Raw genomic sequence first — 25,062 nt, forward strand, 5'->3', positions numbered from 1 at the left:
GTCACCTCCAGCACACAAGAGAGCAGATGTCTCCATGCAGAGTGTGAAACTGAAGAGAGGGACAGGATGCTTGCTAACCCATGCTGCAATTGGCAGGAAGAGAGAGGAACAGAGGAAACAGACTGTAATTATTTAATTTGGAATTTGGCCAAGATACTGTGGCTGGCATTCCTGCTCTCTTGTAAGAGTGCCATGAAATGTCATTCTACTGCAGGTTTTGCAGCTCATTGGGAAGGCTGGAGTAAGGATGATCAAACCTTGAAGAATTGGAAAATTTGGTTACTTCTAGCTGGAAGGTGTAAGCTCTTCAGTTCTACTTTGCTCTTTGCAAAGCAAGTCTCAGCAAATCACACATTATTTATTTCTTGCATTTTTACCACCAGCTATACCTTCTTCAGTTTTTTCAGGGTCTTTTATATTGTGACCATTATCCTAATTTATGTAATTTATGTATATTTGTGTAGGTATTTACACACACACAGAAGTAAAAATGAATATATGCATGGATATGTTTACAGAGTAATTTAAAAGGCATTTGACTTGCACATTATTACAATATCAATTTATTGTTTTTCAGTCAACTAAAAACAATTTGTTGAATTCTTGCATAAACTGAGTGCATATGCAAACAAATATTAAATGTCACCCATTTGTAACATATTGTTTTTCCTCTGAAGACATTTGTAAGTGATATATCTCAACTTCAGTATGAACATTGTTACAAAGATCAAATCCTTCCAAGATACTAAATAATGGGTTGCAAATATCAAGAAACTTGCCATAGTCTTTGTCTATTTGCTCCTTAACATGAAATTTGGGCAAACAAATTTAACAAGAAAATTTTAGTAGTTAGTTTGACAGGAAATATCTTCATAACCTATGTGGAGGTTCTCAATGTAGAGCATTAATGTCATGGGTTATTTCACAATTTGTTTCCATCTCCTATAAAAATACAAAGTCCTGAATTGTTTTGAAAAGTATCTTTTCTGTTGTCATTTAATGGCCAACAAATTTTACAAAATTTGATACTGTGAATTATTTAGAATATAAATTATTAAAAAGACAAAATTATTAAAATGTTCCTAACCAAATCTCTTTGGAATTTATGAATATCACTTAAAAATGTTTATACGTATTTTCATTAAATTTCACAGTTTAGCCATTAGTGTAAGAATATAAACTGATATCCACATCAGAAAACAATAAAAATATTTCCATCACTGCTCAGCAGTCTTAATTATTCATGCTAATGAACACAAAGTTCAAAAATGCAATAGACAAGTCCAAAGGTTTGGCAGACATTCATAGTTTTCATGAGTGACATGCATAGCTTACATTAGTCATACTATGGCAGGAATTAATGTAAGATTGTCTCCAAATAGATTAAAACCCCCTTAAAATCCAAAATATGAGATCAAAGTGATACAACACACTAAAAGGGGTGTGTTTGTTTAAAGACAGTGGGCTATGTTTTGTGCAGACTGATATGGTTTTAAAAAAGTCTTTTATTTCATGGAAAACTGTTTCAGATAAAACAAATGAAAAGCATTCTGTATCCCATACAATTTATATTGCATAATAGGAAATATATTTCATTTGTATATGTACAGGTATAAATATATATATATGTATTATCTATGTACTCATATAAATACACATGCACCTGGTTACTGCATGTGCTGAGTATTTGACTACTCAAGATATGAAACTTTAATGTTATATTTGTGATAGTTCCTCTAGAGCAATAGGGCCAAATTTTTAGGATGTGCTTCCTGCTGTGGGTGCATTCCAGGAAGAAGCTTCCTATATCTTTGGCAAGATCCACTCTGGTCCTGTGAACACCTATTAGAAATTCTGGTGCTTGTTCTAGTTTAATTAAAAAAAAAATCCAGTTAGCTTGAAATCTGACACTTCTCTTGCAGCTCCAACTAAAATTTATCAAATCCACCAGTTCTGGTTTTGTTAACTTACCATGTTTCTCTCCTGCTTCTGCAAAGGCTGCATGTGTTGAATCCATTTATCTGGGGAAGGTGTGAGTGATTTGGGATTTGTCATTATTCTTTTTCCTGAGAGCTTCAAATGAGAGCCACTGTCTGACTCCCTGGGTTTCACCATTGATCTTTTTCTTCAGGGTAATCCTGTGTATGAGTTACTCACGCAAACTTTGGGAAATGAGGGTCATGAAAAGGTAAAAGGGGAAGAAATGCTTCCTGCTCACCCAAGAACAAAACAAGCAGAAGCAACTTCTGGAGGATGTGGTTTCTGGAGAAGGTCTGGTTACCCTAATTTCTCATCACTGTGTCCTTTTGGGTTTTAGTGGGTTTCAGGATTTGACTCCCACTTTTTTCTAAAGCACTCCTCTAGGGTGGCTACACAAGATGCAAACACTGAAGCTGAAGGTATCTACTGATGGGTATCATATAGATATTGATGCATCTGGCTACTGGCCACATAGTACTTTAAAATTCCTTCCAGATACTTCCTCCCACAATCAAAGGACATCCTTGGATTGTCACAATTTCAGGAAGGTTAAGGATGCTGATCACTAAGGCAGAACAGTAATTCCTGAAGGTTTTACTTTCCATTACAGTAGATTTTTCTTAGTAAGAAAAGGGGAGGGGTACATGGTGCCTTTTTGCTGCCTTCATAGCTAAAGGACAGTATTTAGGAAGACCAAAGAGATGTCATGGTTTATTTAATGACAGCACTTTTGAGTCCTTTTGTCTGCCTTGGTCTTCTGAAGTGTTCAGTAACTCGGCTTAGAAACAAACCCAAGAGCATGGCACGTACATGGAGAACTCCACTGTCTTCTTGAGCACAGAACAAGAAGATGGTGGTCAGAGGAGGCTACAGGACAGTGCAATAAAATGTGAACCACTCTGTGGACCAGACCCAGCCACAGGTTACCAGCTGGACCATCCTGCTCCACCAACACCAATGCCAAATCTGCCCTGCTCAAGAATGGTCAGAGTAAGTGTTTTGGTCAATGTTTGAAGAACATAAGATACAAGTACATGCACATCACTGGGAAAGTTCTAGCAAGTTTAGAAAATTGACAACAAGCTGCAGTTATGGACTACCTGTAGAAGGCTTTAGGGTCTTAAAGAAAACGTGCAAAAAATTGCTTCCTCATGATGAGAGGTTGGTGAAGACCTTGGACCATAGCACAAGATAAAGGGAAAGGAAGTCAAGAGGCCATGAGAGATACTAAATAGAAAATTTTCTTGCAAGGGATCTCATCTCCACAGGTGGCTCCGTTCTAGGCACAGGAAACTTGAAACCATGTGCTAAAGGTCCTGGGACCATGAAAAAACCCAAATCTACCTGGATGTAACAGGCCACCAAGTAAACAGAAGGAAACTTAACTATTTGGAACAAAACATCAGTAGCACCAAACATATTTTGGGATGTACAGATACCACAAGTAAATAAAGTTATGTATTTGACCAGTTACAGCATATTCAGTCTGATACAGTTTCCCACTGCTTCAAGAAAGATAAATTAAAATATACATAAAATTACACTGTCAGCATACAAAGGGATGATGGTTTTCATGTGGCATATTCCAGCATGGAGTGCATAAACTTCTAAATTAATGAACTAAAAGCTTCTTGCCTTTTATTCATGATGTCCCAAACACAAGAGAATTTGTGACTATATAAGGGTGTGTAGAGAACAGATTGTGACTGACGTTCTGAGCAAAAACAAGCAGAGCAAAGATAGGCATGATTGTTCCAATAAACATCAGACAATTTTACAACGCTATGCAAGTCTGAGCTCTCTCCAGTTTTCAAACAGCTATATAAAACCATCCCAACCAAAAGCTTTGATATTTAGATAGGGCTGCTTACTTGTTTTTACATCACTGTCACTCTTTAACAATTAAATGGGACCCCCTAGGAGAAAAAAAGGTCAGACGTCTTTTTTGTAATGAATCCAAATTACAAATATTTTATTGGTAATTTAGAATGTTTACGCCGCTTTATCTACAGAAGTTGCTATTTTAAGTGATCACAGAAAATGAAATATAGAATTATTTTACACAGCTATACAAAAAATTTTTAAAAGTCCTTTAAATACTATTTCAGTACATACAACATTCTCTTGCTAAGCCAGCTGTGTCTTGATGAAGATCTGTTTGGGACACTGAAATGTCACAGTTCATAGCAGATGCTCCACAATCATCAACTTTTGGACTTGATTCTCTGAGGTGCAGTGCCAGTGTTTCAGTTCAGTTTAGGCAGAATTCAGAGCAACTGGAGAACTAAAATCTAACTGCTATCTGAAGGCAAAACACAGAGCTGTGATGTAGTTTCTCACAAGTTATTTTTTTTATCTTGAGCCATTCTGTGTGAACTCTTCAGACCACAGACAGATGACTCCGACTCTGTCACACCACTCTGGGCAAGAACATTGAACTCCTACAAGGGTGCCTGTGTCTCTGGGAAATTGTTCTGCTACCTGTGACCCTCCTCTGAGGATTAGAGAGCACTGGACTGGATGTCTCACCCTACAAGTTGATTTCTCCCTCTTATCCTATGTTTTCTAAACAAATCCTTAAAAAGAAAATGTTTAGATTTTTCTCCTCTTCTGTTTAAAGTAGCAAATTTCAGATAGGTTTTTTAAAGAGCTATGTTGGGCCCTAATTCTGCTTGAACTGAATTGAATGGTTAAATGTTTACTGATTTCAGTGAATGGAGGAACTGTGCTGAGGATTTCAGAAAACACCTGTGTGGAGTTTTAAGAGATTTAATCTTAGAAATGCATAAGAACAGAAGTTTTAAAACTTTTTATTACAGGAAATGAAAGTTTCCATAAAAATACTGCTTTGAATAATACTGAAAAAATGACAAAGAGTGAACTAATATTTATATATGAACCTTAAAAGGGGCAGTATTTATGGCCTTTATTTGCAAAGCGTAAATATCTGACTTAGCAGGACTTAACAAAGAATTAGTCCAGGAAAAAATGAAAAGTATGTTACACAGTTGCCAATACAGCAGCTATATTTTAAATAAAAATAACAATAATATACATGTACAGTATTGTAATTATATAACTCAATGAAAATAATACTGATCAGTATCAAATTGGGGATTTCACTTATTATCCATCCTTAATAGATGAAACGCATTTCACAGAAATAGATCAGGTAGGGTGAAGTGAAGTGATATTCATGGCTTACTGTGAGAAAGTTACCATGAAAATTAAGGTAAAAGTGTAAAGAAGGGAACCTAAAAGAGATTTACCTGTATAAAAATTCAGCATTATAGCAGCTGAGTGGATGTGCTGCAGCAAGATAGTAACAGCAACCTCATGGTACACACCACACACACCTGCACACCTGCACACTCACACACACTCACACACAAATGCATGTGCAGGGGTCCTCCTCAGATTGATTACACAAGCATTCACTCACAGCTTTTGATGGGAGCAACACCAGGAATGGGGCTCACCACCCTGTTTTTAGTTGTCTGCAAGGTAGCTGTAGCTACCTAAAGTCAGAAACCCATCTAAGGTAACATCAGGTGAACATGTTAATAGAAGCTGTTTTCATCCTGAGCACATTTAAGGCATTTCAGTAAAAAATTTGAAGTCAATCAAGACTGGAAAAAAAGGTAAAAATCCTTATATGTGAAATCTGGAAATTTAAAATATAAAAAAATCCTGAGTTTTGATAAATAATTTTATTATAATAAAATACCCAGCCTATTGAAAACATGTCTTTTATAAAAGCATGTTATATGACAATTTTTCTTGAAAAACTCATGCCTTAGTGCATGAAATATGTTAATAAGTCTTTGGGGACATCTGTAACAACTTAACAGGAAATGAAAAGTCAAAGAATGACCTGTCATGTATATACAAAATATGCATTGCTCCCGGCAACACACATCATGTTTACTACAGGCATCTTTATCTTTTTCTGTTCTTGCAGGGTCCTGCCCATATCTTAATACTTTACAATTAATTACATTTCACTGAACTATTTACAGAAGCAGAAACTAATCACACATCTTCTTATGCCCAAAAATATGGAACTACAGAAGCAGAATATATTTTTAAACAGTATGAAAATGAGTATGCTACATATATTGTTCTCTAGAAGTACAGTTCATGAATTATTTTCTTTATGAAAACTTACATCTAAATGAAGATAGAAGTTCAAATTCTCTCCTTTTACCTTGGTGACATTTTTTCCACCCACTATTTCCAAAAAAATTTGCTCCAAGACAGTATTTGGATTGCAAAAACAGTTGTAAAATGTCACAAAAGTATCTCCAGTAAAGAACCATCAGGCTCTGGAATGCCCACTTTTTACACAGGATACAATCCATTTGTTTTCAACTAAAAATTGCTGAAATAATAGCTGTTGTCTGCACGTTTCTTCTAGTATTAATTTTTTGCTTTTGGTGTGGTTTTGTCTCCTTTGCTATCAGTAAACACAAATACTCATACCCAAAGTGCTGGCAAATGCACTGAAGATGCACAGTGGCTACAGAAAGAAATTTATGGAGCCCTTGGGAGGTTCCTTCTGACAATAATAGGTAAAAACAGTCATCAAAGTAAAATGCACTTTTGGCTTTACTGCATCATTTAATATTTTCAGTAGCTACCTCAATAATATACCTGATAAAAATTCTACTTTTTAACATTTAGACTTCTATTACAAAGCATTTTGTTTTATTTAAAAAAAAACTCACAATAGTGATAGTGGTTAATTTGCTTTATAAAAGATAATACATTGAGTTATATATAATAATGGCTTTGATCCAATTAACTTGATATTATGCTGCTTAATAATTACTGTGACTTCAGTTCCTACAACTGTTACAGAGAATACAAACGATCACTTAAAGTACAGGAAATGGGGATCATTTGGAAGTGCTGATTCAAAAGTATTCAAGTGCTAACAATGACTTGTTCTTCCCATGCTTTTCTTCATGTTCCATAAATGATGATTTCATAAATGTCCATGATTTTCAGCGTGATACAGTTTTAAGGCAATTTTTTAAATGTTCTTTTTTTTGTGCAAATATAAAACTAGATTATTCTGGATGTTACCATCTTGTTAAAAGTAATTGCCACTTTTACTTAAAAAGGCACCAGTATCAATGTAAGAGAATATACCTTTTACTCTTGCTTTATGAAGAGCTGTACTTGTTACTGGAGCGGAAATTATCATATCCGTGATCATTAGCTTTGAACTTTAAACAGGACTGCCTCTCCTCCAGGGACAGCAGATCTTTGGATTGGCACCAGCAACACAAGCATGACTGTTAAAATAAAAGAAATAAACATTTTACATCACTCTGTATCTGCACAAATGGCACTGTGGCAAAATGCACTGAAAAGCTGCCCTTTCTCAGGGGTACAGTAGGAAATGGCAAAGGTGCACGCTGCTGTTCTGGGATTAGAGCATAAAGCACAGAAATGGGGCTCAACTCTGAGCTGCTCAAATGGCCCCTCTAACAACCATACTTCTGGAGTACAGGAGGAGTTATACTGAGTAGTTATATATACTAACAGCCACACACATACCCCTTCAAATCTGCAATTCTAAATGCATCTGAAAATAGAATTATTACTCTTTATTATCCCTTCTCTGATAATCTTTCTTCGGGAAAAAAAAAAAAAAAAAAAAAAAAAGTATTCTGATCTATGTTTTCTAAGTAAGATGCTGCTATTTACATCATTGTTCTGAGGTGGAAAAATGAGAAGTTAGAAGAAGGGTGAAAACCTGTATACAGCTCATACATTTACTAGATGTACTGGTTTTTCTCATGGTCCTGTCTGGCCTTTGGGTGCTGGAAGTGCCTTCCTCACACCCACTTACTTCCACGCCCAGGATGCTGGAGATCTCTTAGGTGCTCTCAGCTCCAGTGACTCTTTCAGGGAGCCAGCAGCACAGACAGGGCAGACAAGACCAACACTCAAACCTCTGCAACCTGTGCTGTCACAATGATGTGGGAAATGCATTACCATTACTAGATGTAGAGCTGACTGGCTACTGACTGAAAGATGTTTCCATCTTGCTAGTAAGGAATTTTAAAAGCCAGGTAATAACTCTAGCTGTAGCCAGTGGCTAAATGCCTGGCAAGGAAAGAAAAAAATCTAACAATTTAGATCTAAAAATCTAGTATAGGCAATGTAAGGACTCCAACACAGTGTCTAAAGATACCAAGGGTCCACAAAGAAAGCCCAAATCTTCACATTTTCCAAGCAGACACGAAGGCTGAAGGACTGATGGGCTGCAGACTATGTGCAATCCAGAGCCTGAAACCCTGTGTGGAGAGTTAGTGCCCAGCTCTCTTCACTCAAGCCAGAGCTGCAAACAGGTCTGTCTCATAAAACATTGGTGCTGGAAAGGCCTTGCATGACTGATTGATGTGCTCAGCCAGGATGAGGGAGCCCAGGGTCAGCACCCTCCCTGCCAGGATGCAGAGGATGTGGCTACGTGAATCTCTGCAGCTCAGCCCCAGTCTGCTTTGTCAGTGCACTGGGAGTAGCTGGGTGCCAGCTTCAGTCAGGAAGTGATGTAGCACTGATTAGCATGGTCCCCAGAGGGTTTATTGTACACTCTGCTCTTTTGCTTTCTCTTTTTGTTCCCATCAAACCTTAGCTCCTTCCTACGGAGCTTCAGCAGGAGCGAGAGAGAACATTTACCATAACCCAATTCAAATTTAAAGTAATATGTAATGACCATTTAAAACATGTTAAGGAATGAATTTTACTACTGACATCATCTTTTAACTAGAGGAGCAACTCCCAGCAGCCACTTACCTTGAAGCAGTTTTGGAATCTTTTGCTCACCAAATACAGAGCTATTGGATTGATGCAGGAGTTCAGTGAAGCCATGTTAATGCCAATGTAGTCCATCACAAGAAAAAAGCTGTGTGGAAATTAAAGTGAGACACTTCTCATTTGCTTTGAAAAGGCTTAGTAGAGGTTTACAACTATGGAAATTGGACTTGGTTTCACCACATGACAGAATAGTCCCAAACAGGATCAGGAAGAAGATGGAGAAAAGAAAGGGAATTCTTCACAATTTTATTTCTCTGCTATTGGAGTGAAACCTGATGAAGAAGCAGGGACAACTCTAGACATGCAGACTAAACTAGTTTAATAGGAAATCCAAATATGCTTATGGAGAATGCCCACAATATACAGACATTTTATTTTTGCATTCTCACCTTAAAAGTTCACATCTGTTGGGGTCCTTCTGATCATAAATAGTGAGTTTCAAGATTCTGCTTAAGTGAAGTGGGAGCCAACACAAGGCAAAAACAAGTACCAGACAGAACACAGTTTTGGCCACCTCACGTCTCTGAGAAAGAAAATTGGACAGAACAGTATTACAGTTCCATTCTCCCTCTCTGGATTGTTGTTGTCTTCTAATATCCAAATGTTTAATAAACAGGATAAAAAAGCCTATCAAAATAGGAGTTAGGAAAACATCAAATAGCTTGTTTTCCTGGAATATGTGCTTGATCTTTTCTATTGTTTTAGATGTCTCGCACTGATTTGATGTATCCCTTATTTCAAGAAGTATGAGTAATAATACGAAAAAATCGAGGTCATGAAAACATTATTTAAGCAATAATTTAAATTAAAATTAAGAACATATTTGTCTCCCCCATCACTTTCAAAACAAGCTAGTTTTCAATTGCATTTCCTTGTGCTTTGATCTCACATCTTATTTTAAATGCCCCAAGAGATTCCAATTATAGTTCTAACCAGGTAGGAGGAAAGGAGCACAAATACACATTATAGAACAAACAGAGTCTAATTCTAGTGATGTCTGACGTTTGTGTCTGGGGCACACCTTGGAATGTATGCTGGAATATGTTTTGTTCTGCTAACATACTGCTAACCACACTAGGGTTCAGCAAGAACTTGCTTCAAAATAATTAACAGTTTTATAGCAACACCTACTAGACTAGAGCATGATTTCAGTTTGCATTACAAAACAGCCAACCCTCATTATAGCAAAGAAGAAATAAAACCTACAAAACCTGATATATTAAAACCAAACAAGAAAGAACTAATTTTGTGATTTGCAGTTAAAACCTTAGGTTCCTTAGGGCTCTGATGCATACATATGTATATGAGTTCAGCAGCACCACTTCTAATCCTGAAGTCATACAAGAACAGAATGATGTGGCAGGAAAATCAATAAAGTTATTAGTTAGCCTGTCTACAGTTAGAGAGTGGACAGGGATAAATTTTTACCTGTTTTAAGTGATCATTTAAAGCAATCTGCATCCCACTTTTCTTTCGTAACATCTCGCAAGTCATGAGAGTATAGAAAAATGCTGTGATAGCCAGTGGCAAACAGAAGTAAAAGCTGAACAGCCACCAGTCTTTAGCTTGCTTGTAAAACTGTAAAGAAAGAAGTAAAGCAAAAACATAGGAATTAAATGCAGAACATTTTGCTAAGTGTGCTGTAACTAATTGGTCAGTCTGTCCTGACATTTATGTAAGGTGTACATTACAAGTGAGAAAACAGGACAAGACAGCAGTATGTTCAAAGCCCACAAAAAGTCAAAGATTTCTGAATGTTCTTCTTAGAACTTAGTATGCTTCAGAAATGTCAGTATTTCATTTGAACATTATATTCACCTACATGTCACATACACCTGTGCACATTACAGTTCACACAATACTGTGAAGACCCAAGGAACTCTCCCAGAGATTTTATAAATGTAACTTACCATCATAAAGGATGTTTTCTGCGTGGGGTGAAGCAAGCAGATTCTAAGATACCTTCCTCTGTACTCCATTGTAATCATGTCAAATGCAATAGCTTCTGGAACAGCCAGTACCACTGATATGACCCAGATCAGGACAATTTCCACAGCAGTCCACTTTGGCACTCCAATTCCTTTAATGCGACTCCAAGAAGCGACTGCTCGGTACCTGAAACAACAGCACACATTTACAAATTCAAAATATGAGAAAACTCCAGTTTAACTGGCTTAAATTAATCTTATTTGCATTGTATCAGCTGAGGGGAAAGGTGAAGTTGAGCCAATGCCCGTATACAAAACAAATTAGAGACTTTAATGGAAAATGGGTCTCACCTGTCTATACTGAGGGCACACAAACTCAGCACTGTGATGCCCACTGATGCCTTCTGAATGAAGGGCACTAATTTGCACATTTCAACACCAAAGGGCCAGTCCTCTGCAAGCAGCTGTGAAAAGAAAACAATAATTATTAAAAAAAAAAATTCCCAAAGCTGAAACATGGAGTTCTGTCTTGACTGTTTTCCACCAGGTCTTGCCCTAAAAAGCCAGGCTGAATGGGGTTTGTTCAGACTGGAGAAGAGAAGGCATGGGGCAGATCCTGTAGCAACTTTTCAGTACCAAAAGGGGGCCTGAAGAAGGCTGGAGTGGGACTTTTTACAAGGGCACTTAGTCATAGAACAAGGAGGGAACGGCTTTAAACTCTGAATGCCCCACCTGTGGAAGTGTTCCAGGCCAGGTTGGACAGGGCACTGGTCCACTGAAAGGTGTCCCTCCATGCCTTGGAGGTTGGAACTAGACAGCCTCTAAAGTCAAACCATTTTACAATTTTATGCAAATCTTCGTCAAGAAGAACCTTTTCATGAGGGAGCCCCTGAGGTGTGTGCCCTAAAAACCAGACAGCAGCAGTGTAGTCACTCCCTGGTGGGACAAGGCTATCACTTAAGTCTCAGTCCTGCCTCCTTAAGCCCTGCAAACTCCACTCCTTTTACTTCTAACTTCATCACTCCAGTGTTCATGGGAAAAAATGACAGAGCAGGTGAGGATCTTCCTCTTCTTTGAATTTGCTTTATCTGCCTTGACTGTTCATTGCTGTTCTTACAAGTTCCAAATAACACACCCTTGACCAGAAATACAGAGAATTACTTGAGGCTGATCAGAACAGGGGCATAGGCCGTAGCTGCATATCTGGGTTGGGGTTTATTTGAAGCTTAGTGTCTAGGCACCATCAGCTGAGAAGTCAGGAAACACTGGAGAGAAATGTATCTCCCACAATTTTTGGCTAACTATCTGATAACAAATAAAAGGACCCGCTGGACACTCAAGGAACATAGGCAGATAGTTTGATCTAAATGTTTTGCAGCAGGTAAAAACATCAGATGAATCCCTCATTAATACCCTTTATTGACCAGTTTACCAATGTTCTGTATTATATAAATGTATTATATAAAGGACTATTTGCACATTCAGCATATCTCTAAGTACTAATAAATAGAGAAAACAGTGCAATGCACTTCAGGTTGGCTGACTTAATATTTTGAATCACACACTTTAATGGAAATCCTGTCACATCCCCAGCTGCACATCTTATCTAATTTAGGGGAAAAGATTTACTGGACAGAGAAAGCACCTTCCTCACAGCTGAGTCTATGAACAGACAAATGTCTGTAGCCTCAGTTTAGCAACATTTAGCCTTTGAACTCTGCTGTGAGCTTCTTTGATGGTCAAATACACCAGAGCAGCAGCCAAATCTTCCAGTTTTCATTAAAACAACATTCTCCACAACAAGGGCTGTGCCAAGAAATAGACGCAATTGTTGTATAGAAGAGTAAACTTTTGGAGTTTCTGTAATTAGATTATCTAAGCCCATCTCTGTTTTTCATAACTTTCTTCAAATGAAGTCTTTGGAATCTGTTGCAGATACAGGGCTACAAAATGGAAAATGAGAAGGAAGAATGATGTCTACCCAAAAGAGACTGGAAAATCCCTTGGCTCGGGCCTCTTCAAACAACTCATTTAAGAGGGTTGCAAGAATGGCAGAACGGTTCATCATACTGAGTGGAGGTTTCTAGGAACCAGAAAGGCAACAAAGTCTCTAAGCAGGTTCTGGACAGGCTGGATTGATGGGCCAAGGCCAAGGGTATGAGGTTCAACAAGAGTCGGGTCACAACAGCCCCAAGAAGTGCTACAGGCAGGAGGAGTAGTGGGGAAGTGGCTGGAAAGATCCATCAGAAAAGGATCTGGGAGTTCCAGTAACACCTGGCTGAACAGGAGCCATCAGTGTGCCCAGGTGGCCAAGAAGGCAAACAGCATCCTGGCCTGTATCAGAAGGACCAGAACAATGACTGCACCTGTACTCAGCACTGGTGAGGCCACACCTCGAGTGCTGTGTCCAGTTCTGGGCCCCTCACTACAAGAAGGACATTGGGGTTGAGGTGCTGGAGTCTGTTCAGAGAAGAGCAACAAAGCTGGTAAAGGGTCTGGAGAATAAGTTGCATGAAAGCATCTGAGGGAGCTGGGATTATTTGGTCTGGAGAAGAAGAGATCTTGTTGTTCTCTACAACTGCCTGAAAGGAGGCTGTAATAAAGTGGGGGTTGGCCTCTTCTCCAAGTAAGAAAAAACAGGACAAGAGGAAACAGCCTAAAGTTGCACCAGGGAAAGTTTAGATTGGATATCAGGAAAAATTTCACTGAAAGGGCTGTTGAGCATTGAAACAGGCTGCTCAGGGAAGAATAGACATGTACATGTAGCTCTTGGGGACGTGGTTCAGGGATGACCACAGTGATGATAGAGCTGACAGCTGGACTTGATGATCTTAAGAGATCTTTGCCAACCTTAATTATTCTGTGATCCTATAATTGAAGGTAGCCAGAGAGATGCCTGATCACATTGGTTTGGTTGAGCAAAGTCCTTATGCAAACATACATGTCCATCTAAGGACTTACATGGTCCATGAGAGTCTTTTGAAGAGTCCTGATATAATTTAAATATAGTTTTATTTGAACACGGGATTTTGGAAATCTCTGTGAAGTGCCCACCAGTATTTTCAGGTGCCAGAATATCTCCAAATACCTGATTTAGCTCTGTGTTGTACTGGAATCTTTAAAAGAACAGCAATAGACAAACTGCAAAATAGCCCAGATTTCTATTTCTTCAATGATCTACTTAAGTAAGACAATAAACACAATGCCTCTGTAGAAATGAAGCAGAGAAATAAATTCTAAGGATTTATGTTTCTCAATAATTTTATGGAAAGTAATAAAACAGAGGAAGTAGGGATGAGGTTGTAATAACCATACAGTATCTTTTGCTTATGGGATGTGGGAAAATAACAGAGTCTGTAATTAAAGTATTTTCAGTAAAGCTTCTCCCTGAGATGACTTCTGAATTTCTGTAAGGGGGTGACAGTAACCATCTACTATTAAAACTGTAATGTGAATAATTACATGCATTCTAAATTTACACCCTACATATCTGAATGATACCTAGACTAATTGATATCATTAAAAAAGCACTTTGAAGTAAAATATTATTTTCTTTGTAACTGAAATGCAGAACTTTGGTCAAATCTCTATTAGCAGGATCTGTTGAAAACTTTTATTTACATCTAGTTTGTGTGTACACTCCCTACCTCTATTCCCTAAAATCACAACGGTTCAGCCACATGTTGTAGATTTCCTGAACTAATACTTATCTCTCAGGTGCAGACAGTCACACCTGTGCTCCAAACTGACTGGGTTTGAGCCAGCTCCAGTTTGGGATTACTGAGGCGTGGCACATAGACTGAATGCAGTCTACTGAGAGAAAGGGTGCATTAGCTTCGGTTTATCATAACATAAAAACATTACTTTCATTCAGCCAGTATGTATCAGGGCAGAATGAACATGCAGCTGTCTGCACTGGATTGCAAAAACATGTGCTTTATGTCTTGCAGCTGATGTATTGTGAAATTTGAGCATTTTAATGCATGAGTCACAAATTTCTCTATCATGGTATTGCAAATGGTTAATGATATGCTTTACAACAAAAGCTTGAAAACATTAAGAAAGTAAAAGGAAAATATGAAATATAGAAAACTATGTTTTCTTGATGTTTCTTTTTGTTCTCTGTATTGCTATTCCCTTCAAATACAGCCTTGAAGTACAGTGAGGATCCAATGTAAAGTATCTGGGAGCATCACCTTTGTGGACAATGATAATTCTTAGTGAAATATAGATGTAGCCTATTGAAATTTTGTATGAGTAAAATTATTCTCTTATGAGTCACAATAGGGTAGCTGTAAAAAGATTGTAATTTTACAAATGACAAATGACTTGGAGCTGTGAGAGGAGATACTGCCAAGTGGCAGCAAAGAGAAAAATAGTGTTGTGTTTTCATAAGTAAGATGCCAAGAGTAGTCTGCCACTGGCTGTATTCCAAGTGACCTTTCCAATGTTTTATAGTCAGTTATTCTACACAGGCGAAGATTTAATTGCTGAACAGCACTATGTATTTAAGATTAAGTAGATCAAAAGCGAAGGGAAAACACTGCAGAATGAAGTGAAATCATACTTAAAAGAACCAATACATCTGATGCATGCCTAGCCAACGCTTTCTCAGACCAGACAGATCTGAGCCTAAACTGATGTGCAAGCTGCAGAACTAGGAAAGAAACCCCTAGAGATGCTGTGATTCACAGACACACCTGCGAACCACAATTCCCACTCTGCTTCCTCTCAGTTGTGCAAGAACCGAGAGATGTTCTCAATCTGCTGCTGGAAGGAGCCGGGCTGCGAGCACCATGTGCTGCTCCAGGGCTCAGCTGCTGTGGTCCCCTGCCAGAAGGCTGATACCTGGCTCCAGCCCACTGCTGCTCACGGGCTGCAGTGGGGCAGGAAGAAGCAGGAGCGTGCGAATATTCCTGCCAGTGTTCCAGTCCCGAGCAGTGAATGCACATGGGAAAGGCAGAGCAGGAATTCGCGCTTCCGCCAAGCCGTGCGCTCACAGCAAGCCTCGCTCTCAGGACACTGGACTTGGTTCTCATCATTATAAACAGCAGGCACAAGACAAACCAGACCTGCAGCTCTACACTTAATTCACACACAGCAGTTTTTCTGTTATGTATCTCTGAAATGACTCGTAGATTTTCACCTGCTCGTTTCGTTGTTTTTGTTTTTTTTTTTTTTTTTTTACACAGGGAGGTCATGCAGATATTTTACAGGACCAAGCATTTTTCAAAACCAAAAATTTGCCCAGGAAATTAAGGTTATGGTCAGGGATAAGTTAGACAACACTACAAAGTTATTACTATTTAGTGAGGGTGAGGATCTCCCCTTTAGGCAAGAAAATATATTTCCTGCTATCAAGCATAACTAGGAATTCTTTACTGATCTATCCAATAAACAGTGTAAAATCTTGAGACATGCAATTCCTTTCTTTTCTTGGATCTTTATTATAACTCCTGCTAGAAACTTAATTTTAAAAAATTAAGATAAAGTAATTTTATACACTCATCTTAAAAATGACAGAAACCTCGTAATGTGCTGTTGAAGTAAAAAATTTCTGCAATTTCACAACTCTGGTGGAAGGACTGCATCAAAAGTAACCACTTAGAAAGCCATGCTGCTGTTAGATTGGGATGCATAAATACAGGGTAGAAGAAAAAGCCAAAACAGGTCAAAACTTGCTTTGAAATTTGTCACATGCATTTTTCACACATGTGAATGTATACACAGCAAATGTATACATAATGAAAGAAGCTAATTTCAATTTACAAATCTATATTAGCATAATCTAACTTCAATTTGGAGATCCACCATGTGTATGTGCACTTTTAACAGCACTTAGATATTTCCACTACTTCATATACTTGACTTCTGAATGGACTGTTCCCATCTAAACACAGAACAAAGTCAGAGTTCCCTGCCACTGCCTTGCAGAGTCCAGACAGGCTCCTCCACTGGACAATTCAGATCTTTCTGAACCTGCACTTGCTCACCATAAAGGGCTCTTAAGCAAAACAGACTTCTAGCTTAATATGGTCAGAAATCAATAAACTTTGTGTAAGAAATTCTGAGATGAACTTTACAAGACCTCAAGTAAGTGGTTCAGATATTGAAAGAAAGGAAATTATGCATTTCTTCCTATAAAATGGCCACAATCTTTAACATGAGAAGAACCAGCAACCAAGAGTTCTAATATGGAATAATGAGAATCCTTTCTAAAGAGAAGCACCTTGATTAGAAAGTTAGAAATAGGTTGGCTTTATCATAAGGCATGGCCTACAGGTACTTGCATTACAAGAGTCATAGTAAGTTCATCACAAATAAATTTCCATAGACATCTTTTTCAGAGAATAGGTGGATTTAAAAAGGAGCCAATTGTGTCTGCATGGTACATAGAGTCCCTAACCTGGCCTTTCTTGTATTTCCAGTGCCTGATAATGCCATATTATGTTAACCATAATTTTTATGTAATCCTTAAATTAAGTTAATGAAAATAAATCAGTGCCTACAAAGCTGACTCTCGCCCTTGATTACTGGCTTGGATAAAGACCAGAATTTTTTTCCTCCCCTTGAAATTTTTTTCTCCACTCTTCCACTGCGCTCTGAGAAAAAGAAACCTATGACAGTAATGCCAGGTAGATATTCTTCCTCAGATATTTTTTGGTAGTTCAGAGTGCTCCACAATAATGTGCAGAGCCTAGATTTCTCCCCTTGTTAAAATTCCACTGGGATATGACAATTAATTCAATTTAATATACAGGAATAAATACCACAAAGTAAGAGAGAGAGATGTTGTTTGTGTATCAGAAGAGAAAGCATGTTAGTGTGTGATTTGATTATGGCTTTTTTAGCCCATGAGAGGCAAAGCTAGTATAAGTTTGGAATTTTCAGTCCTGATGTTTTGGGTGTCTTAGACCTGGGACTTAACAACTTTATTTATTTGGGAAAGTCAGCATAAACTGCCCAGACCTGTATTGTCAGGTGCACAAGCTGCCACAGTCTTGTCTTCCAAAGTTTAAGTGCAGGGAAGGACATTAAAAGCTCACTGACCACCTACTCTACCCTTCTGCTCCTTAATTGCTGTTTGCAGCCTCAAATTAACAAGGACGTGCTTACTTAGTCTGTTTACTGGAGCAGCACAGATCACCTGCACATCCAATTAGTAGCAATTTTGCAAAGTATCTACGCTGCCAAAACATTACATATACTGCAGAATGACTGTCTCAGGCTTTCCTCTGCTTCCCATCCTGCAGCTCGGAGATCCAGCAAAGCCAGACCTTTTACCAGGACCCAGAATGCCAAAAAGGTCTGCCAGGCTCTACATGCCCTCATCTCATAGCCAGTTTCCTGACTGTGTGACAGATTCTGATATTTTCCATTTTCTACTGAACACGTTGCATGATATTCAAATTTAGGAAGTGTAATGGACTTATTAGCATCTTATGCATCAGACTGCATCTGCCTCCCTATCCAGGTAACACCTGATTTTCTTTAGATACCCTTGATTTAGGAGACGTCAATTTTCATTTGTGCACTTATTCAGCTGCTTATATATTCACTTAAACAGCCACAGGGGGCATCTCTTGTAGTTATCCCTTTTAATACCTAGTAAAAACTTCTTCTACAGCATCTTCTGCAGCTTTTGAATTGTCTCCTACGGGTCTGTCTGGAAAGCATTCACAGACACTTTCACACTTTCTAGGGCAAGTGTTGTGGAAAGAACTGCTGCCATCTTATTAACACGAGAACTTCTCTCACACTGTTTCATGCAGCTGCCTTGCTGATGATGCGGTAGCAAATTCTGAATCTGGATCGGTTTCAAGCAGTCTTAAATTGTTTCAAACTGCAAGTTACAATTGCTAAGTATCCTTGATTTGCTGAGGGAGCCTTTGCTTCCAGTACTGCTGAGTGATCAAAGACAGTTTTTCATTGCATTACTATATGCATTCTCCCTGTTGCTCTGGAATGAAATGGGATGTAGAGTTGATGAAAAGTTATCAACTCAAACTGCCATCAAAATTTTGATTAAATAAACACAGTAACAGGTGTTTTTCTTTTTCTCTTTTTTTTTTTTTTTAAACTTGCATTTATTCAAAAACTGTCTTAAAATAGAAAATATTTCACTCATTATTATAAGGAATAGTATAAAGTGATTATGGACTTTTCTATAAGATGAGTAGCAATGAGGGAGATTTACCACCTGAGAGCTATTGCACAGCTCCTAGCATTATCAACAGTGCAATAAAAATCCCAGACTTGCAGCTGGTGTAATATTCATTGGTTATCAGTCTGACCCTTTATTCCTCCTGCTCCAACCTACCCGTAATGATACACTTGGTGACATTCAACCAAGATAAGAACTGATATATATTACTGCATATTAACATTAATTCTGAAATTATCACTGACATTGCAAAGTCTCATACTGAGCAGCTGTTACTGATTTAATCATTTTCATTTTTCTGAGAACAGATGAAAAGAATATTTTTGTTCAATATATTTTTTTAGAAAAACACATTCTGAAAGCAGTTGTTTTGTTTTCTAAATTCCATCTTCATTCAAAAGAGCACACTTCTCTCACAAGAATTAAGAGAGTGCACAGGATAAAAACCACTGAAGCTTCAACTCTGAGAACTATCATTGAAATCAACTGAATCATGAATTTAACACAATGATGACATTCCCTGCTTTGTAATACTTAAATAACTTAAAAGTTTAAAGAGAGAATATTCTCTCAGCAGCTTCTGAAATACTTATTATGAATTCAAAATCTGTCTCTTCAACGTGGCTTTCTAAAAGTACAAGTAAAACCCCCTAGTTTACAGCCATGCATGCAAAGTGAAGGTGATAGATGTGACTTCATGAAGTCACTCGTGGGTATTCAGGGATCCAGACAGTAAACTTCCAAAGCAGAAGGAGCTCTACTATTTCCAGTGTACCTCAGAGAGTGCTAGATTACAACTAGAGGCTGGATTCAGCTGTCCAACTAATTCCTTAGGACAAATGGATTGCACAAGCTGGGTAGAGAAGACAGGGGCTGTACTCCCACCATGTCAATCCTTACCAAGTCAAAACACAGACTACTGAAGGTGCAAGGATCACAGCTCAGGAAAGCATCATGTCTCCCAACCAAGAGATGTATAAAACTGCTTAGCAGAGCCATCTTGGTTCCTCCTAAAAAAGCCCCCGTGCCAAAATGCACTGTATAGACCCATGTAAAGTACCATGACCAAACTTGGCACAGCCGAGCACAAGGGGCCAAGCGGTACCACAGGAGAGCATCCTCTGTGCCTCCCCTCCATTCCTCGACCAGCCCATTCCAATTTATCCTTTATCCCTGCGACAGCACCTGTTTCCAGGTGATTGGCAGAGCTTGGCCACCTCCATTCTGCCCTATTCCCAGCCTGGAAGGGAGTGGGATGGGACTGTGGCACAGAGAAGGTGCCATCTGTGAGCACATCTGACCAGAACATCACCCTCCGGCAGGGTTTTGTCGTGAGGTGAAGTCCACGGGTGTCTCCCAGGCAGGACGGGAAAGGAGCACCGAGGGCTGACCGCCGCACTCCCGCTCCCGCATCCATCCCCGGCCCCTCCTCACCTTGTAGACATTGATGGGGATGTCGATGATGATGTGCAGCAGGTCGCCCAAGGCCAAGCTGGCGATGAGAATGTTGGGGCCGTTCCTCATGCACTTGTTCTTGTAGATGATCCGCAGCAGCGTGGAGTTGCCGATGATGCCCAGGACGAAGACCAGGCAGGACACGACCGTGTTGATGTACTTGAAGGTCTCCTTGATCTCGGTCTGGCCGGTGCACATGGGCGGCGAGGCGGAGCGCGGTCTCCCCGCCGCCCCCGGGCGGGACGCGTTGTGCGGCGCGGGGGCCGCGGCCGTGGGGGCCGCGCTCTGCCGGCCCGGGCCCGGCCGGAGCTGCGAGCCGCCCTCCTCGGCGGCGGCGCGGCAGCCGAGGAGCAGCAGCAGCAGCAGGAGGGCGGGCATGGCCGTGCGGCACGGCAGATCGTCAGCGCCGACCTGCGCGGAGAGAGGGGACGGGGCGTCAGCACGGGACACCGCGCCCGCCGCTCGCTGCCGCGGGGCCGGGCGCTGCTGTCCCCGGCGGTGCTGGCGCTCCGGGCGGCACAGCAGCGCCGGGTGAGAACCTGCGGCCAGCAGCCCCTCGGCCGGACCTGCTCGGCGTGCCCCGCTCGTGTCCCCCTCACCTCGGCGAGCGGAGCCGAGCCGATCCTCCCGCCCGCCGGGCAGGCGAGCCGAACGCGCCCCGCGGCTGTCCGCGCCCCGCCTGCGTGTCCCGCCTGCGTGTCCCGCCCGGCTGCTGCCGCTGCGATGCCTCTCCGCTCGGGAAGGGCAGGCACCGGCGCTTGCGGCACAGCCCGCTGTCCGCCAGCCAGAGTCGCGCCGGCGGCGCACGGCCCCCCCTTTTCTAAAACATTCAAGCGCATCTGGCCCATCAGTCACAGCCAGACCCCACCCGCGTCCTCCGCCCCCAGCGCAGCCCTGCCCACCCCCGCCCGCCGGCCCGCGGAGCCTCCCATCGCCGCTGCCGGGAGAGCCCCCGGCCGGAGGGCTCCCGACCTCGGCACCGGCCGGGGTGCCCTGCGACCTCCCCCGTGTCTTGTACCAGGCTGACCTGGCAGCCTGAAGAGGCAAAACTTTGCAGGTTTCCGAACAATTTTTCGGGAGGGTTGTGACAAGAGGTACTGGCATTGCTGGAGGACAATTGGGAAGCGGAGGGCACTTCCCCGCTGTCCTGTCCATGGCTCGCTCCCAGGAGCTGGGTAGGGGATTTTCCCCGCTGCAGAAACCCCCTTGCACAGCCCGGGGGGCGCACACGCTGCAGAAGCTGCCTGTACAACTTCTGCGAGTTCAGTGCCACGTTTTAAAGCGCTTCGCAAAACCTTTCTCACATCAGAAGCTGTATTTTGGCTGCTCTGAAGCTGCAGTTCGGTTATCTCGTTGGCTGCCGCTCTGGGCAGCCTTAGCAAGGCGTCTGATCTCAGTGAACTCGTTCCAGTCGTTGCCCCCTTCAGCGAAGCGTAAGGAAAGGAGGAAAGAGATTTGTATAGGATTTTGTGGAGGCTAAGAACAGCCTCTGCTGGTTAGACGCAATTGCATGTCTAACTAAAGAGAGTTGAATTTAAAACTGTTTTTCAGCATCTCTGTGTATATCTCCCTGATGTTCGTTTTTCTTAAATCATTCTGGAAGCTAAATCATGAATATAGACAGGCTTTGTTAGAGAAGCAACCTGCTCACCTACATTATTGACATACCCATATGGGAAAACATTAAAAACCACATACTCTTTTTTCAAAAATGGATGATCTGGTTAATCTAATCTTTCCAGCATCTCTTGCTAACATACCCTTGCACTACTGGAGCAGACAGCCTTTTCTTGTCCTCATTTATCTTCCTTTTCACATCTCCATCTTCGTTTAAAGGACTTCTCTATTAAACGTCTTACCCATTCGATCACTCTTGATGAACTCCCTCATTTATGTCACAGTTCTTTTTCTTCCCATTTGAAATTGCAATATTTGTGGAATAAAGCCATTTAAGTTACTTCTAAACTGTACAAGGGTACCTGGAGGCTGATTGCACTCCAGCTGAAAGACTGATTTTCCCAAGTTCAGGTTTTTCAAGACTGTGTTGTGCAAAATGATTCATTTTTATACAGAATGGCTGATTTCTCTCCCAAAGATAAAAGTATGAACATTGAATTCAGTATTATATTCTGAGTCTCGGGGATTTAACCAGTCTTTTCAGTTTTCACGTTAGTATTTTCTCAATTTCCAATTCAGCAATCCATAAGTGAACAATGTTTTGCTAAGTGCAATATTGATTTAGAAATTCTTGCCAATTAACACAGCATTAACTTTATTCTCAAAACGCTTTTTTACTTGCAAGGTTCCAGCTAAGTCTCAAAGGCTTCTATGTGATCCAGACAATCAAGAAATACATTGTGACTACAGTGAGATATGTTTGCAAAACACTTTTATTATCACCACTCCATAAGACATTTGCTATTAGTGGCATCTCCATTGCTGCCACTTACTTCAGCTCCAGAAATTTTAATAACAACAATTTAGTTTCTGAAATGTTTAATGTTAGTATGTACAAACTTAATATACAGAACTTTGGGCAGATGCTGATCCGTGAAGCACAGAACTCTTTAATATTGCTCAAAATGAGTGACCAAGCATCTAAGCTGCTTCAGGCTGTAGCTAGTTAAATTTATCACCCTTTTTTGTTTCTAGGACTTTTTCAGATATTTGAAGAATTAAAGCCAGCATTTGCTGGGGAATAAGTATGCTTTAATAATGAAAATTAAAGGGAAGTGTAATTTCACATAAATTTATGTGAGGATTAAGATAATACTGTATTAAATACTGAGATCATATCAGATATCTTGGCAAATTAACTGTAATTTGAATGAATATCAACTAACAAGATTAATTTAGACTGCAACAAGAGAAAAACATCTGTAAATATAATAAACTTGTGCCCTTTAAGTGGCCTCTGCTAATTAAGCTATGAAAGAAATTCCTTACTGAACTGTATGGAATACATGATATAAAATTATGTAATGTGTCTGGCTTCTCTTTTTTTTTTCCTTTTTTTTTCTTCCCCCCTTGGGAAGCAGAAATACTCTTTGTCCTATGGAAAGTTCACTTTTGTATACAGCAGGGAAAGCTGGACCCTCCAGACTGCCTGTTACTCATTTTATTGTATTCTGCACTTCCACTGCATTTCATCCCAATTAACAATTGTATGAATTAGCCAGTCACTATTTTAATTATAAGTCTGATGCAACATTTCTATCAATGACTGACAATGTTTGGGCTTTTTTTTTTCTGATTTGAAATGCCATTTACAAAGTAAAAAGACTGGCTAAATTGTAATCATCACCAGGATGATTTTTAACATCAGAAAGGCTTTAAAAACTATTATGTTACATGTAATATAAATCACGAGAAGTGGTCACAATTATGGCATCAAAAAGTCCTTTAATTAACAAGCTTATGAGACACACTGCAGGATTTTATATTTAATTCATATAATACTTTATTGAATTAATGAGAATTTTGTTATGAGTTTTGCAGGTACTTTGGCAAATCCCATTAACTTTCTGTTTATGTTGTTCAGCAGCTAAAGCAGCCTCAGAAGTCTGCCCCATCAGGCCTGCTTTTCTTTTTATTGAGTCTGGTGGAAATTTGCCCACTGACTGGGGCAAGTCTGGGATGAATAGAAAGAATAGCTGTCTCAGTGTGAGCCACTCATTAGATGCATGAGTTGAATTATTGTCAGAAAATAGTCCTCTGTGTTACAGAAGTTACTATAGAAACACTACCAATGGCAATTTTGAAAGAATAAAAGCACTTTGAGAAATGGCGATATTGGGATATTGCAGTTTTGTAACTGCATATGTTCATGTTCTGGACAGATGATAAAGAAGAAAGACATTATCTGTCTCGATTTTTTTCTTACTCTGAACTTACACAAAAAGATGGAATTCTTTTTATTACACTGTGTAGCTATGCTTTGTCTTTTTCTACAAAGCTAAGCAACTTCCATAAATAATAGTATTGTCTGTCAACTGCAGTGTATTACACTTAATTATACCTAATTCTTGAAACAATGAAACAAACTTTATTTTATCATAAAAAGTTACAGTAAAACCTTACAAGTAGATAGCACCCATGAAACATGAAATTTGGGTGCATATAGCTGTTTTAATATAGATTATATTGTATATGATTGCAAGATCAAAACATTGACAGACAATCAAATTTATACTAAAAAGAAAACATTTGTCTGTCTCTTATAGTATTTTTAATAAGAGCTTGAGGATTTTTTTAAATGAAATTAAGTTCAAGCCTTTGAGTCAGACTGGTTGGTAACTGGAATTCTTCTTCCTGTCTAACTCTAAAATTAAAACCAATATGCCACTTAGTAAATCATACTCATCCTTCCTATTCAGCAGCAGCAAAGGAAATCACAAGGTAAATTACAGTTCTGAAACTGATATAGCAGCATGTAATTAAATTGAGGTATAAAGCACACTGAATTATTGTCTATTAAGGGAAAAGTTACTGAAATGGGTTTGGGGAAGTAGCTGCAGGTTTGAAAGAATGGCATTTCTGAATTTTATGGAAATGATTAAAACTTCTTTTGTTTGTGCATTTGTTGTTTTTTTCCCCATGATACTTCAAAAGAATGAAGGTAAACAAGTTTACTTTTAAATTCCAGCTGTAATAGAAATTTGGATCAGGATCACCCAGGAAGCCTAGATAAAATCAATTGCTGAAAAA

The 25,062-nt window shown here is 39.7% G+C and overlaps 1 protein-coding gene across 1 annotated transcript; it reads right to left on the minus strand.

Moving 5' to 3' along the window:
- Positions 1-6,695: 6,695 nt before the first annotated feature.
- EDNRB (endothelin receptor type B) lies at positions 6,696-21,209 on the minus strand. The gene is made up of 8 exons (XM_056493564.1): positions 20,955-21,209; positions 20,335-20,766; positions 11,088-11,200; positions 10,719-10,923; positions 10,237-10,386; positions 9,198-9,331; positions 8,788-8,896; positions 6,696-7,280 (listed from the first exon to the last, which is right to left on the minus strand). Exons 1-8 carry the CDS (start codon positions 21,201-21,203, stop codon positions 7,149-7,151), a joined length of 1,524 nt encoding a protein of 507 aa, XP_056349539.1. The 5' UTR covers positions 21,204-21,209; the 3' UTR covers positions 6,696-7,148.
- Positions 21,210-25,062: the final 3,853 nt, after the last annotated feature.

The sequence above is a fragment of the Oenanthe melanoleuca genome, chromosome 1 (genome assembly GCF_029582105.1).
Source record: "Oenanthe melanoleuca isolate GR-GAL-2019-014 chromosome 1, OMel1.0, whole genome shotgun sequence".
In the NCBI taxonomy this organism is placed as follows: Eukaryota; Metazoa; Chordata; class Aves; order Passeriformes; family Muscicapidae; genus Oenanthe; species Oenanthe melanoleuca.